General features: G+C 40.1%; 2 protein-coding genes and 1 long non-coding RNA gene across 9 annotated transcripts in view; 1 reads left to right on the top strand and 2 right to left on the bottom strand.

Moving 5' to 3' along the window:
• Positions 1–1,668, bottom strand: part of Sgf11 (SAGA associated factor 11kDa) — a 2,084-nt gene extending 416 nt beyond the window's left edge. Inside the window, exons 1-3 of the mRNA XM_071721987.1 lie at positions 1,436–1,668; positions 803–1,047; positions 1–664 (exon numbers count right to left, since the gene is read on the bottom strand). The exon at positions 1–664 is cut by the window's left edge and continues 416 nt beyond it. Of these exons, the coding sequence (XP_071578088.1) occupies positions 1–664; positions 803–1,019 (881 nt within the window). The 5' untranslated portion in view covers positions 1,020–1,047; positions 1,436–1,668. The remainder of the gene's footprint in view (positions 665–802; positions 1,048–1,435) is intronic.
• A 2,721-nt stretch (positions 1,669–4,389) lies between these two features.
• Positions 4,390–7,211, top strand: LOC139782905 (uncharacterized). 5 transcript variants are annotated; one of them, XR_011721052.1, is made up of 4 exons: positions 4,390–5,327; positions 5,765–6,191; positions 6,263–6,487; positions 6,890–7,211. It is a non-coding gene; the product is annotated as an uncharacterized lncRNA (long non-coding RNA). The 5 variants fall into 5 exon arrangements; XR_011721050.1 differs by having other exon boundaries at positions 4,390–5,343; positions 6,263–6,491; XR_011721049.1 differs by having other exon boundaries at positions 4,392–5,343; positions 6,260–6,487.
• LOC139782903 (uncharacterized) lies at positions 6,000–8,956 on the bottom strand. 3 transcript variants are annotated; one of them, XM_071721985.1, is made up of 8 exons: positions 8,453–8,956; positions 7,810–8,251; positions 7,496–7,637; positions 7,283–7,386; positions 7,090–7,120; positions 6,883–6,942; positions 6,251–6,514; positions 6,000–6,139 (listed from the first exon to the last, which is right to left on the bottom strand). In XM_071721985.1, the coding sequence occupies exons 4-8, from the start codon at positions 7,337–7,339 to the stop codon at positions 6,075–6,077; spliced, it is 477 nt and encodes a 158-aa protein (XP_071578086.1). In that variant the 5' UTR covers positions 7,340–7,386; positions 7,496–7,637; positions 7,810–8,251; positions 8,453–8,956; the 3' UTR covers positions 6,000–6,074. The 3 variants fall into 3 exon arrangements, with proteins under 3 accessions (XP_071578086.1, XP_071578084.1, XP_071578085.1); XM_071721983.1 differs by having other exon boundaries at positions 6,883–7,120; positions 8,453–8,623; positions 8,734–8,951; XM_071721984.1 differs by having other exon boundaries at positions 6,883–7,120; positions 7,574–7,637; positions 8,453–8,951.
• Between the last annotated feature and the right edge of the window lie 3,543 nt (positions 8,957–12,499).

Below are 12,499 nucleotides of genomic sequence, written 5' to 3'. Positions count from 1 at the left end.
CGCAGATTCTGACAGTCGTTTTCCTCATACGTGTCTACGTCGACATGCAGATTGTCCTGGCCGTTGGACTCTAGATTGGCGCGTATCTCCCTACGCTGTTCGTCGGTGTGTTGAGGACAGCGTACCGATCTAGTGCACAACTTTTTCGTGTGTTCGGACACAACGCCGCAGATCTGCGTAAGCAACGCCCGTTTGTCCACAAGCGACATGTTCTCGTAGTTCGACGGTGAGCTCTCGTTGCTGCTGTGCACGTTATGTTCACCGCCGCCGCCGCCGATAACGGCGTTCTCGCCGTTCCTCTGTGAGCCGCTACCGCCGGCGCTGGTGCCGGTACTGCCCTGTTGCTTCTGCTGCTTGCTCGAACGCTTGTTTACACCGTTGCGGTCCTTGCGAGGACGTTTGCGCTTATTGCCGCCGTCGTTGGTCAGGCTCCAGTCGACGTCGTCATCGTCGTCGCTCAACACACCGCCGTAGTTGTTCATGTCCTTGGAGTTGTTTGCGATGCGAAGCGATGCGATACGTGAGCTGTTTCTACCCATGCCCATACATTTTGCCAGATGAGTAGCAAATCTACAGGCCGCCACACCACGTTCGCAATTCGGACAATTGCATTCCTGAGATTTCTTCATTGGGTGCTGTCCGAACACGTCTAAGCCAGGCGAATCTAAAACAGAGAACAAAAGAAATTTTCAAAAAATTCCTTCCCTGTCTGTAAAATTATAAATAACCCATCTTCTCTCAATTGCTGCAATCGAATAAAACTCTCCTTAAATTGCCGAAAGTTTGTTACGTTTCCACGTACCGACAATAGCATAAGACTTGTCATCGGGAATGCCTTCTTCGATATCGGAACTGCCAGTCTTAGTTGTGCGGTGCACATCGAAAACGAAACCCATCAGAACCTCATCTAACAAGTCCTCGTAAATCTCCTTTGTAGCTGCTTCGACGTTCTCCGGCTTACTCATAAAATCCATGAAACGCATGTTCAGCTCCTGGATCTTCTCCTCGGTTACGGACATCCTGGTTTGAGGATTAATTTATTTCTATCTAGATTCAAAATAGAAAAATGTAGGCAATTAGCGATTGATTGATCAAGGTATCAATTTGACCAAAACAGTTTCCGATTATTCGTCAAAGTAAATTAGGAGTATTGATATTTATGAAGATTAATAGCAAATTCATGGGTTTTTAAACAATCGTACATTCAAAGTCTATTTTTTTTTATTTGAATATATAAAATTCAAACGTGACAGATAAATTTACAGATAAATTTTACTCTAAGCTTAGTAGTTAATAATAATTAAGAAATTAAATTAATTCTTCCTGCAGAAGGATTGCTGTGGAAACTCGTCGAAGCGTCGGTCGTACAAAATATCATTAAGATACTTTATGACACTTGCGGGACACCCGGTGTAGCATAGACAGGGGCTCTAACCTAAAAAGGCAAGCAACGATGAATCGACGAGTTGGAGTAATCCAGGTGAGTACCGTCAGAGCGAAACGAGAGCAAGCAAGGACATTCTTCGTTTTTTCGGTTTTCCGCGAGGAAAAAGTGCGGATTGCGGTCACCGCGGATACCCGACACCAATATTCGGATATCCGCTCGGTCTTGATCACAGACGACACCTGCGCGACGACATGCGCGTCCGGTCATCACGTGTTTTTGGCGGAGGAGCGTATATATATATATATATATATGTTTAATTATACAGTTTAGGGGCCTCACCTCAAATATCGATGAAATTATGCTCAATCGACGCGTTTTTGCACGAAACGAAAGAATCTGGCAGAAAAAAGTGTCGCTCTGCCCCGCGATGCGAGATATTAAACGTTAAGGCCATTGCACGTAACAAAGTTTTCATAATCGTAAGGCTGTAAGAAAATAGACCAATCACAGTCGATTATTCTCCTCGCGCTTGAAGAATAATTGAGTGTAAAGGTGCGATTTCACGATGACGCTCGACGCTGGATTCAAGCGTCAAATCTGGTCACGTGATAGATTCAGAGGGACGCGAAATATAACCTAACCACTGGATTGGCTGAAATGAGCGTCGATCGTCAAAGCTAAACACAGTTTAGCTTTTTGACGCTCGAATCCAGCGTCGAGCGTCAAATCTGGTCACGTGATAGATTTCAGCCAATCCAGTGGTTAGGTTATATTTCGCGTCCCTCTGAATCTATTACGTGACCAGATTTGACGCTCGAATCCAGCGTCGAGCGTCATCGTGAAATCGCACCTTAAAGGTGGAAGCACATAAAATTGCAGGAGCCATGAGCAGAATGCAGAAGCCATATGCGCATGCGCTATGGTATCTGCATTCTGCTCATGGCTTCTGAATTTTCAATCTACATAAAAATACATAAGCATAGTTTATGTAGATTGAAAATTCAGAAGCCATGGGCAGAATGCAGATACCATAGCGCATGCGCATATGGCTTCTGCAGTGACTTCTGCATTCTGCGGCAGGGTAGCGATCATGTAACTTTTCCCCTAGGACGGAACGTGAAAAGTGAAAAGTTTATCTCTTTCTATTCAACACTAATAGAAAGAGATAGTTACATGAAACTTTTCACTTTTCACGTTTCCGCTCTAGGGAAAAAGTTACATGATCGCTACCCAGAATGCAGAAGCCATATGCGCATGCGCTATGGTATCTGTAGAGCTCTAGGGTGCGTTCAGAAAGTCACCCGGTGTACACTAAACTCACCCGAAGTGGTGGGAGATGTGCGTGTCATATAGGCTACGGTCAACGTGACGCTACAAATGCTTCGAAGCATTCAGGTGCGATTTCACGATGACGCTCGACGCTGGATTCGAGCGTCAAAAAGCTAAACTGTGTTTAGCTTTGACACTCGACGCTCATTTCAGCCAATCCAGTGGTTAGGTTATATTTCGCGTCCCTCTGAATCTATCACGTGACCAGATTTGACGCTCGAATCCAGCGTCGAGCGTCATCGTGAAATCGCACCTTTCCTCTTCTCTTTTCTTTCAATGAAGAAAGAAAGAGAAGAAGAACGCTCCAAAGCATTTATAGCGTCACGTTGACCGTAGCCATAGAGAACTGAGCGCGTAATTTGAATTGATATTATTTCTATTGATATTTGCATCGAATATTTATTGAAAACAAATATGCTGGAATAATAATAAATAGTGAATTACGCTGTGATTGTCATAGTAGGTCTGTTCGTTTTCGCTGCACTTCTGAACTAGTGCAATGAGTTATACGGGGTCTACAATGCGAGTCGTAAGTCATAAATCGTAAGAAATTGACCAATTAAGTCAAATTTGAGGAGAATAATACGACTCGCATTGTAGACCCCGCATTAGAATGAAAGAAATATATTTGTTTCATTCTAACTTAGGCTGAGTTTCCACTGAGCGCGTCACGCGTCGCGTCGTCTGTCGTTAACCAATCTGAACATTCCGTCACAAATAATGTAATAAAATAAGATGTTTTGATTGGTCGCGATGAATAACGCGACGCGTGACGCGCTCAGTGGAAACTCAGCCTTATTGCATCAGTTCAAAAGTGCAGCGAAAACGAACAGGCCTAGTATTTTATGCAAAAAATGTTATACATAATTTTATACAAAAACTACATTATAATTAATTATAGATACTATTTTTGCCTTCTTAAAGGCTAATTGCGCCAAGAAAAGTTCATTATATTTTATATTAAATGACATTACATTGACCGCCTAAATAGTATAATTATGTTTTTTAATTATATATCAAATTTTGTTTCCAAATAAAATTGAAAATTGAAGTAATAAATGGTATAAATGTAACAAATAGTATAAATTCCTTTATTAGTATAAATTCACTTCTTTATACATACATATATAAAAACGTTTCAACAGCGTTTCTATGAACGTTATATTAGGCCTGTTCGTTTTCGCTGCACTTTTGAACTAGTGCAATAAGTTAGAATAAAACAAATATATTTTCTTTCATTTTAACTTATTGTACTAGTTCATTTTTACCAATGCAGATTAACTTTAATCTCGGTTTAATTTACTTTGTATCTTTATCTAATTTTTAAAACTAGAAAAAGATAAAAGTAAGTTAGGCCGAGATTAAAGTTAATCGACATTGGTAGAAATAGACATTGTTCACGTATATCCATTTATAACAATACAGATTAACTTTAATCATGATTTAATTTGCTTTTTATCTTTTCCTAATTAGGAATGTTTGGTGTAAAACTCGGGGCAGATGGCGCCATGGCGTCTAGTCCTGTCATGGCGGCGTCACTAAAGCCTTGTGTCCACGATGCTAGAAATCGGTCCGAGTTTCGGTTTAAGCCAATCAACTTGCAGCTCTTACAGAAAAGCAGCAGTTTCATTGGCTTAAACCAAAACTCGGACCAATTTCTAGTATCGTGTACAACAAGGCTTAACACTAACTCAATATACATGTGTGTGTGGTGTATCTGTGAGCACATCCGTGAGATATAAGGTCTGTTTTCTGTTGCTGCACTGCTGAACTAGTGCACTCTAGTACAGAACTAGTGTACTAGAGTGCACTAGTTCAGCAGTGCAGCAACAGAAAACAGACCTTATATCTCACGGATGTGCTCACAGATACACCAACACACACATGTATATTGAGTTAGTGTTAGTGACGCCGCCATGACAGGACTAGACGCCATGGCGCCATCTGCCCCGAGTTTTACACCAAACATTCCTAATTCTAGGAATTTGGAAAAGATAAAAAGTTAAACCAAACTTAAACTTCATGTAAATTAGTAAAAATAGACATTAGAAAAGCTCATTGGAAATGGGCTCACGATGATCAGACCTTATTGTTAATTTATATATTACAAACTGAACATAACGTTTTATGTATTATTTTTATGAGTCTCATAAAATTTGTATTACGCAACTAAACCTACAGCTGTTACGCTGAAACGTGGTTTTGTAATTGGATTGATTTATTGAACAACTCCCCGTTCTTCCTTTTTTAGCAGCGTATTCTCTTTCTATTTGCCGGCACTATAAATTGATAAACTAAATATTCTCAGCGGGACATTCTTAATCCAAAGCGGCGGCACCGGAGATAATTTCGATCAGTTCCCTGGTGATCACAGCCTGCTGAGTGCGGTTGAACGTGAGAGTGAGTTTGTCGATCATCTCTCCGGCGTTCTTGCTGGCGTTGTCCATGGCCGTCATACGGCTGGACTGCTCGCTGCAGGCGCCTTCCTTCATCGAATAAAACAACAGCGAGGCAAGCGAGAATTCCAGATAGCTCTGTATTACTTTCTCGTCAAGTGAATCATACACCGACAGCTTCGGTGCAGTAACCACCGCATTCTTATCGAACAACGGTAGATCATCAATCACGTACGATACCATGGACTTGAACTTGTTATATACTATGCGTCCAGAGCCGAAGGAATAACTGCAAAAGAGTAGCCATTATTTATGTTATTTATACAGCATTTAAAAAGAATCTACAATTTATATATTCAAATAGAAAAATTTATAGTGAATAATCTCAGCTAATACTGCAAATTAACTATTTAAATTGTATAGTTAGTTGTGTTGTGCTATCTGGGATACCTTTAATTTTTCTTCAAGACATCAATTAACTGACCCATGCGAACATCCATAGACTCGATACTCTTCCGTGCAATCTCAAGCTGCTCCTCGCGCTGTCTCTGCTTCTCGGCATCAGTAGTTCTTCGATATTCCATCGACTCCGCCCTCCACTCTCTAATTTCATCGAGAACGTCGGATTTACTTTTCTTCTTCTTTTTCTCAGGTTCTTCTTTACAGTCTACATCCGTGCACATTTTGTCCAGAACGGGACGCCTGTTGGAGGCCAGTACAACGGGCTTGACGCATGGCTTTTTGTCTAAAATTTCATCTACTTCTTCATAAAATGGGCATGTCTTGGCCTCTGCACCGGACTGCATATTGTGGTCTTTGGTTTCAATATATTTTCGCTTTAACTCTTTCATTTTATTTTTACATTGATCTAAAGAATACTGTGTCTTTTTAAGTGTATTTAGTTCCTCGGCAACTATTTTCCACACATCATCGTTTTTCATTGCAGTGCTTGCGAACAATTCTTAATTCGCAGACCAGAAGTGTATGAGGCTTCTTACAACCAAGTGATCTGATGTCCACATTGCAACTGCAAAACAAAAGTGTGTTATCAGTAAATGCAACATGCAACATGACGAAATGTATGTTTTAATTGATTTAATATAGGTAGTAATAATGATAGCAATAAACTGGTTTTCACCATTTGAAGCAGTTTGGCTTGCCGGCGGTTTGTTAAATAAAGAGGCAGTGCCTTGTGCACCTGACACTTTTCTCCTGCTTTTCTTCAGTTGTGAATTGCCTTCAAGTGGAAGAACAGTAGATGAAGTCGAAGGTTGAACAGTAGCAGCTTGAATGTCAATATCCTCATTTTCTTTCAAGTTGTCGAGAAAAGGAGGACTGTGCTCACAGTCAGTTGCACTGCTCATTTCTGTATCAGGCAGGTAGACCTCGATCACACTTTGATCTAATGCAACAAAACATTGTATTAAGTAAACACTCTAAAAATTGTGACATTTAAAAGACAAAATAAGAAGATAAAAAATTATTAGCATATAATATTACGTACAGAAACAATGTAAAGCTGTATATAACTATCTACTTTATTCCAAATTTCTCATTTAATTATCGAATTTATATGTATTATTTCGTATTAAAAATTTTGTCTTGATCCAATTAATAATTTCTTGGCACATACATAATCTTTTGTGATAAAATAAAAGTAATAAAAAAATACAAGCTTAATGACAAGAGTGATGATATTTCTATTGAAGAATATAATGTTATAAACAGTCATAGTTGAATAATGATATATTTCTTAATATTTATATGTACCTTGTAGATCTATAGCAACGTAATATCCTCTATCGCTCTGCACCATGTTTCCTGCTTCGTCTGTAAGATACGCATGCAGGTTTTTATTAAAAACGGGAATCGTAGACATTACTAGGAGATCTCCCACAGACCCAGGATAGCCAGCAAATACATCGGTGAATCGCAACTCAGGATCACATACCGCTTGAAGGGTTATTGCGTACTCACATTTTCTGGTTCGATAATATTGTGCATCAACCTAACAAATTTTAAAAATTTTACAACATGGTATTTTTTTAACTTGTAATACTCTGTAAGCAGCAAATTAAAATACATTACATTCAGCTTAATTGTTATTTTTTCTTTTGTAAATTTCTTTGGAAGTTTAAGTTTTTGTTGTAAAAATACAAGTTAAACTTACTTGAGGTGCATCAATGAGAACGTAACAACCGTCTATTGCACCAATCACTCCCGTCATACCAGCAATATCTCTGAACTTCTGAACAGTCCTTTCTAACTTTTCGCCTGTAGGCCAAGCAATAAAGGTGCGATTTCACGATGACGCTCGACGCTGGATTCGAGCGTCAAATCTGGTCACGTGATAGATTCAGAGGGACGCGAAATATAACCTAACCACTGGATTGGCTGAATCTAATCACGTGACCAGATTTGACGCTCGAATCCAGCGTCGAGCGTCATCGTGAAATCGCACCTTTACTCTTCGAAAGCAGGAATGAAGGGTTGATTTTGACATATCAAACTTCATTCCGATAGATCTACAAAAGAAATATGTGCATTATAACTTTCGGCCTGTTATTATGAGGTCGAGGATTATGAGGTCAAACGTGAGGTATAATATTAACAATATATACGACAGGATCGGAGACAAAATGACAATATAGGAGACAAGGCTAAGAAATTATGTAATTCTTCAACTTTTCTGCTTACCTAAAACAATCGGGTGTTGCGAGCAACCACACAACAGCTAATAGCTGCTTTTCGATTCTTGTTGTCGGTCTACCAGTTTCTGTGCGATTTTCCAAGAGAGGAGCAATAACAGTTAACAATATTTCGAATGCTGGCGCAGACACACGAAAATTCTCTTGGAACTGTTTAAAGGTAAATCTTGGCACGACGAGTTCAACAAAATTTTTGCATCGTGCTGGCTTCGGACCCACTTCTTTTTCTTCGTGCATTACCGTTGCAAGCATTATCTCAACCTCATCATCGCTTTCGTCGTCGTCATCGTTATTTTTACAAAATACCTCGTCAATGACTTTTCTCATCTGATATGCCAAAGCCACTACAGAAGATGCAATAACTAATTCTCTGTCTCCTATATCCATATTTGTATACCACATTTGTATACCACGTTGATTTCTTATGGTAACTGAAAAAATATAGTACATGCCATAATAGAACATTAACCAAAAAGAAACTTGAATATTTTATTGTGAAAATGTACATGTGTCAATAGCACTGTGAGTAATAAGAAAAAAAATCGGATACAGAGTAATGACAAGGACTTTCGCGTGTTCTATGATGAAGTAGTAATTATACAAACAATTAATGATACTGTATTTCAACTTACGTGGCAGTACACTTTGACGCTTTTCAAGACACTACACACTTTACATAAAAAAAAACAAAAATTTCCATGTATACGAGGCTCAAGAAAAACTGGAGTACGGAAATGTGTATTTATGTTTGTGATGAAAGACCGGAGAACAAATGACGCGGAGAATATGACACGGAGAGCAGACTAAAAATATATTCGTCATCGTAAAATTTGCGGGTCAAGTCAAAACGCTATAACTTTTTATTTATTTATTTATTAATAACTATAAAATTAATAACAAAATATTGACTTGCATTTTTTAGGTTAATATACGTATTACTACACGTGTGTATGGCACGCCGTTTTGCTATTTAATACTATCATAAAAATTCTACGAAATTAAATTGATACAAAATCCGCGGGTTTTAGTTTGATGAAAGAGAAGGGGTCACCCAGCTCATCCATCGAAAATCATCGAGGAGCTGTGTGACCCCCACTACCGAAAAAATTGAAGCATTTTAAGAGTTTCGTCACTTTCCGTGTAATGTCGGGGTCTTTCGTCAATTTGGCGTCCGCCTACTTTTCCCCACCTTATACTACGTCTCTTCGACTGTCCAATCGCAAGGCTTCCGCTAAGCCACCCGAGGCTCGTCCGAGACTTTTTGAACGGGGGTTTTGATGAGTTTGGTAAGTTGGGTGACTTTCTGAACGCACCCCTAAAGATACCATAGCGCATGCGCATATGGCTTTTGCATTCTGCCCATGGCTCCTGCAATTTTATGTGCTTCCACCTTAATTGGTCTATTTTCTTATGGCTCCTGCACACGGGACGCGGAAACGCTTGCTGCGCGGCAAAAAGCGACGCGGTAGCCAATAAACTTTTGGTTCTTACGGAAAAGCGACACGTTGATTGGCTACCGCGTCACTTCTTGCCGCGCGGCAAGCGTTTCCGCGTCTCGTGTGCAGGAGTCATTAGTGCCCATCTACAATAGGTGTTTTAAACCTTAAGCCTTAAGAAATTGTTCAGTGCCTGTCTACAATAGGTGTTTTAAGCCCTAAGCCCTAAGAAATTGACCAATCACAATCAATTATTCTCCTCAAATTCAACTGTGATTGAACAATTTCTTAAAGCCTTGTGTACACGATACTAGAAATCGGTCCGAGTTTCAGTTTAAGCCAATGAAACTGCTGCTTTTCTGTAAGAGCTGCAAGTTGATTGGCTTAAACCGAAACTCGGACCGATTTCTAGTATCGTGTACACAAGGCTTAAGGCTTATGGCTTCTGCACACAGGACGCGGAAACGCTTATCGCGCGGCAAGAAGCGACGCGGTAGCCAATAAACTTTTGGTTCTTATGGAAAAGCAACACGTTGATTGGCTACCGCGTCGCTTCTTGCCGCGCGGCAAGCGTTTCCGCGTCCTGTGTGCAGAAGCCATTAGAGCTTAAAACACCTATTGTAGACCGGGACTCAATCACAATTGAATTTGAGGAGAATAATTGACTGTGATTGGTCAATTTCTTAGGGTTTAGGGCAACACCTATTGTAGATGGGCACTTAAGGGGGGTCTACAATGCGAGTCGTGGGTCGTGAGTCGTAGAAAATGGACGAATCGCAATCGAATTTGAGGAAAATAATCGACTGTGATTGGTCAATTCTTGCGACTCACGACTTGCGACTCGCATTGTAGACCCCGCATTAAGGCCATTGCACGTAACAAAGTTTTAGTAATAATCGTAAGGCCGTAAGAAAATAGACCAATCGCACTCGATTATTCTTCGAGCTCAAGGAGAATAATCGACTATGATTGGTCTATTTTCTTACGGCCTTACGATTATGACTAATGGCGTTTTCGATTTGCTACTCGACCCGACTCGGGTCGCATCAATAGGCGCATATCAATACATATCTATGTATGTATTCCACGTCAATGATGCTCGAGTCCTGTATACATGATGCGACCCGAGTCAGTTTGAGTCGCAAATCGAAAACGCCATAAAACTTTGTTACGTGCAATGGCCTTTAGTGCCCATCTACAATAGGTGTTTTAAGCCCTAAGCCTTAAGAAATTGTTCAATCACAATTGAATTTGAGGAGAATAATTGACTGTGATTGGTCAATTTCTTAAGGCTTAAGGCTTAAAACACCTATTGTAGATGGACACTTATGTCCGATCTACAATAGCTGTAGTAAGCTGTTGTAAGCCTCAAGATGTAAGAAATTGACCAATCACAGTCGATTATTCTCCTCACATTCGCCTGTAATTGGTCAATTTCTTACATCTTGAGGCTTACTACAGCTATTGTAGATCGGGCATTACGGTCTTAAGATTAAAACTAAAACTGGTAATTATACAGTGTAGGGGTCTCACCTCAAATATCGATGAAATTATGCTCAATCGACGCGTTTTTATACGAAACGAAAGAATCTGGTAAAAAAAAGTGTCGCTCTGCCTCGCGAAGCGAGATATTAATCGTTAAACTGCATGGATTCAGACAGGACGCATCAAGCGTCAAGCAGCGAGCAGCAACCCAATCAGCGAGGCGATATTTTCTACGCCACTGCTTATATCACCTCGCTGATTGGCTGCTGCTCACTGGTTGACGCTTGACGCGTCCTGTCTGAATCCAGCTTTAAAATTGACGATTGGCCGCGTTTAGCAGACACAACTGTTGAGTTCGTCTTATCAACACTCTGCGTTGATTGATTGGTTCTAAAAGTAAGAGCCAATCACGTTTGACTGCTACTCAGCGGCTTGGTCTGCTGAACGCGCCCATTAAGCCTTGTGTACACGATACTAGAAATCGGTCCGAGTTTCGGTTTAAGCAAATCAACTTGCAGCTCTTACAGAAAAGCAGCAGTTTCATTGCCTTAAACCGAAACTCGGACCGATTTCTAGTATCGTGTACACAAGGCTTTATTCAGGTTATGCTGCCATATCGACGACATGAACATGCCCCGTGGTCATATGCGCATGCTCAGTTTCCACGCGCGCATGCAAAAAGTGCGCGAATTTGAAACATAGACCGCTGTTACACGGCGCCGTTAATCGGGTTTAATAACATCGGTAGTTCTTAGACTAGCCAATCACACTCATTCTTCAGAAGAAGGGAATAGCTGTGATTTGCCAGCCTAAGAACTACCGATGTTATTAAGGGGATCCTGCAGCCGTATGATTTACCGACATTATCGTTTTTCGATGAATCTTTTAATTGGCTTTATAGAATTGCAAAAATCTTTTACAGAATTAAAGTCCGCACAAAAATCTAGGGTAACAAACGCGATTTTATATCAAAAACACCACAAAATTAAAAATATTACTTATTTGGGCACATACGCAGCTGTCACCTGACGACAATATTTGCTTAAAACAAAAATTCTGCAGTTTATACATACATAATGTTTATCATCTGCCCTTGGGAAAACATGTAGGAATAATATCGTGCAAGTAGAAGTAAGATTCAATGCGTACAAAAAAAGATCCATCGAAAAATTATTTTAGTAATGCAAATACGGATGCAGAATGACAAGAAGAGCAGTAACAGTAGTTGCCGGATCTTGCGAGAGATGGCGAGCAATCGAAAAAAGGACAGATGTCATTTTGTTAGACAAAGACAGATATAGGGAAAACAAAATTAGAAAGGTTGACATTATCGACATCGAGGAAGTTCGCTTGTCACTGCAGGATCCCCTTAAACCCGAAGTGTAACAGCGGTCATATATGAACTTATAATACCCTAAGAGCAAAAAGTCGACTTTAAGTCGACTTGAAGCCGACTTCTACCGAAACTGACTTGGCAGAAAAGTCGACTTTTTTAAGGACGAAAGTCGACTTCAAGTCGACTTGAAGTCGGCGAATGTCTCAAAAACCGCCGATTAAAAGTCGACTTTCCGTCATGACAAGAAGTCGACTTCCCGCCAACTTTTAAAGTCGATAAAATAAACCGCCGCGTACGTCTGGAGGTCGAGTGTGTATCTTGAAACGAGGTAAAAATGACAAAAGTTAACAGATTTTACTAGATTTTGATAAATAAAATCATAGATACGCTAATAAATTTTCTCACTTTTGTAATTTTTACCT

The sequence above is a fragment of the Temnothorax nylanderi genome, unplaced genomic scaffold (assembly GCF_030848795.1).
Source record: "Temnothorax nylanderi isolate EJ_2023f unplaced genomic scaffold, tnyl_v1.0 TNYL_tig0450_pilon, whole genome shotgun sequence".
In the NCBI taxonomy this organism is placed as follows: domain Eukaryota; kingdom Metazoa; phylum Arthropoda; class Insecta; order Hymenoptera; family Formicidae; genus Temnothorax; species Temnothorax nylanderi.
This window is presented reverse-complemented; position numbering and strand designations above follow the sequence as displayed.

Coding starts and splice junctions, on each gene's coding strand:
- LOC139782903 (XM_071721984.1), bottom strand. CDS start 7,339: ATGACGGGAGTGATTGGTGCAATAGACGGTTGTTACGTTCTCATTGAT. Junction 7,121..7,282: donor TTCTCATTGATGCACCTCAA/GTAAGTTTAACT, acceptor AAAATTTGTTAG/GTTGATGCACAATATTATCG. Junction 6,140..6,250: donor AAGCCAAACTGCTTCAAATG/GTGAAAACCAGT, acceptor TTTGTTTTGCAG/TTGCAATGTGGACATCAGAT.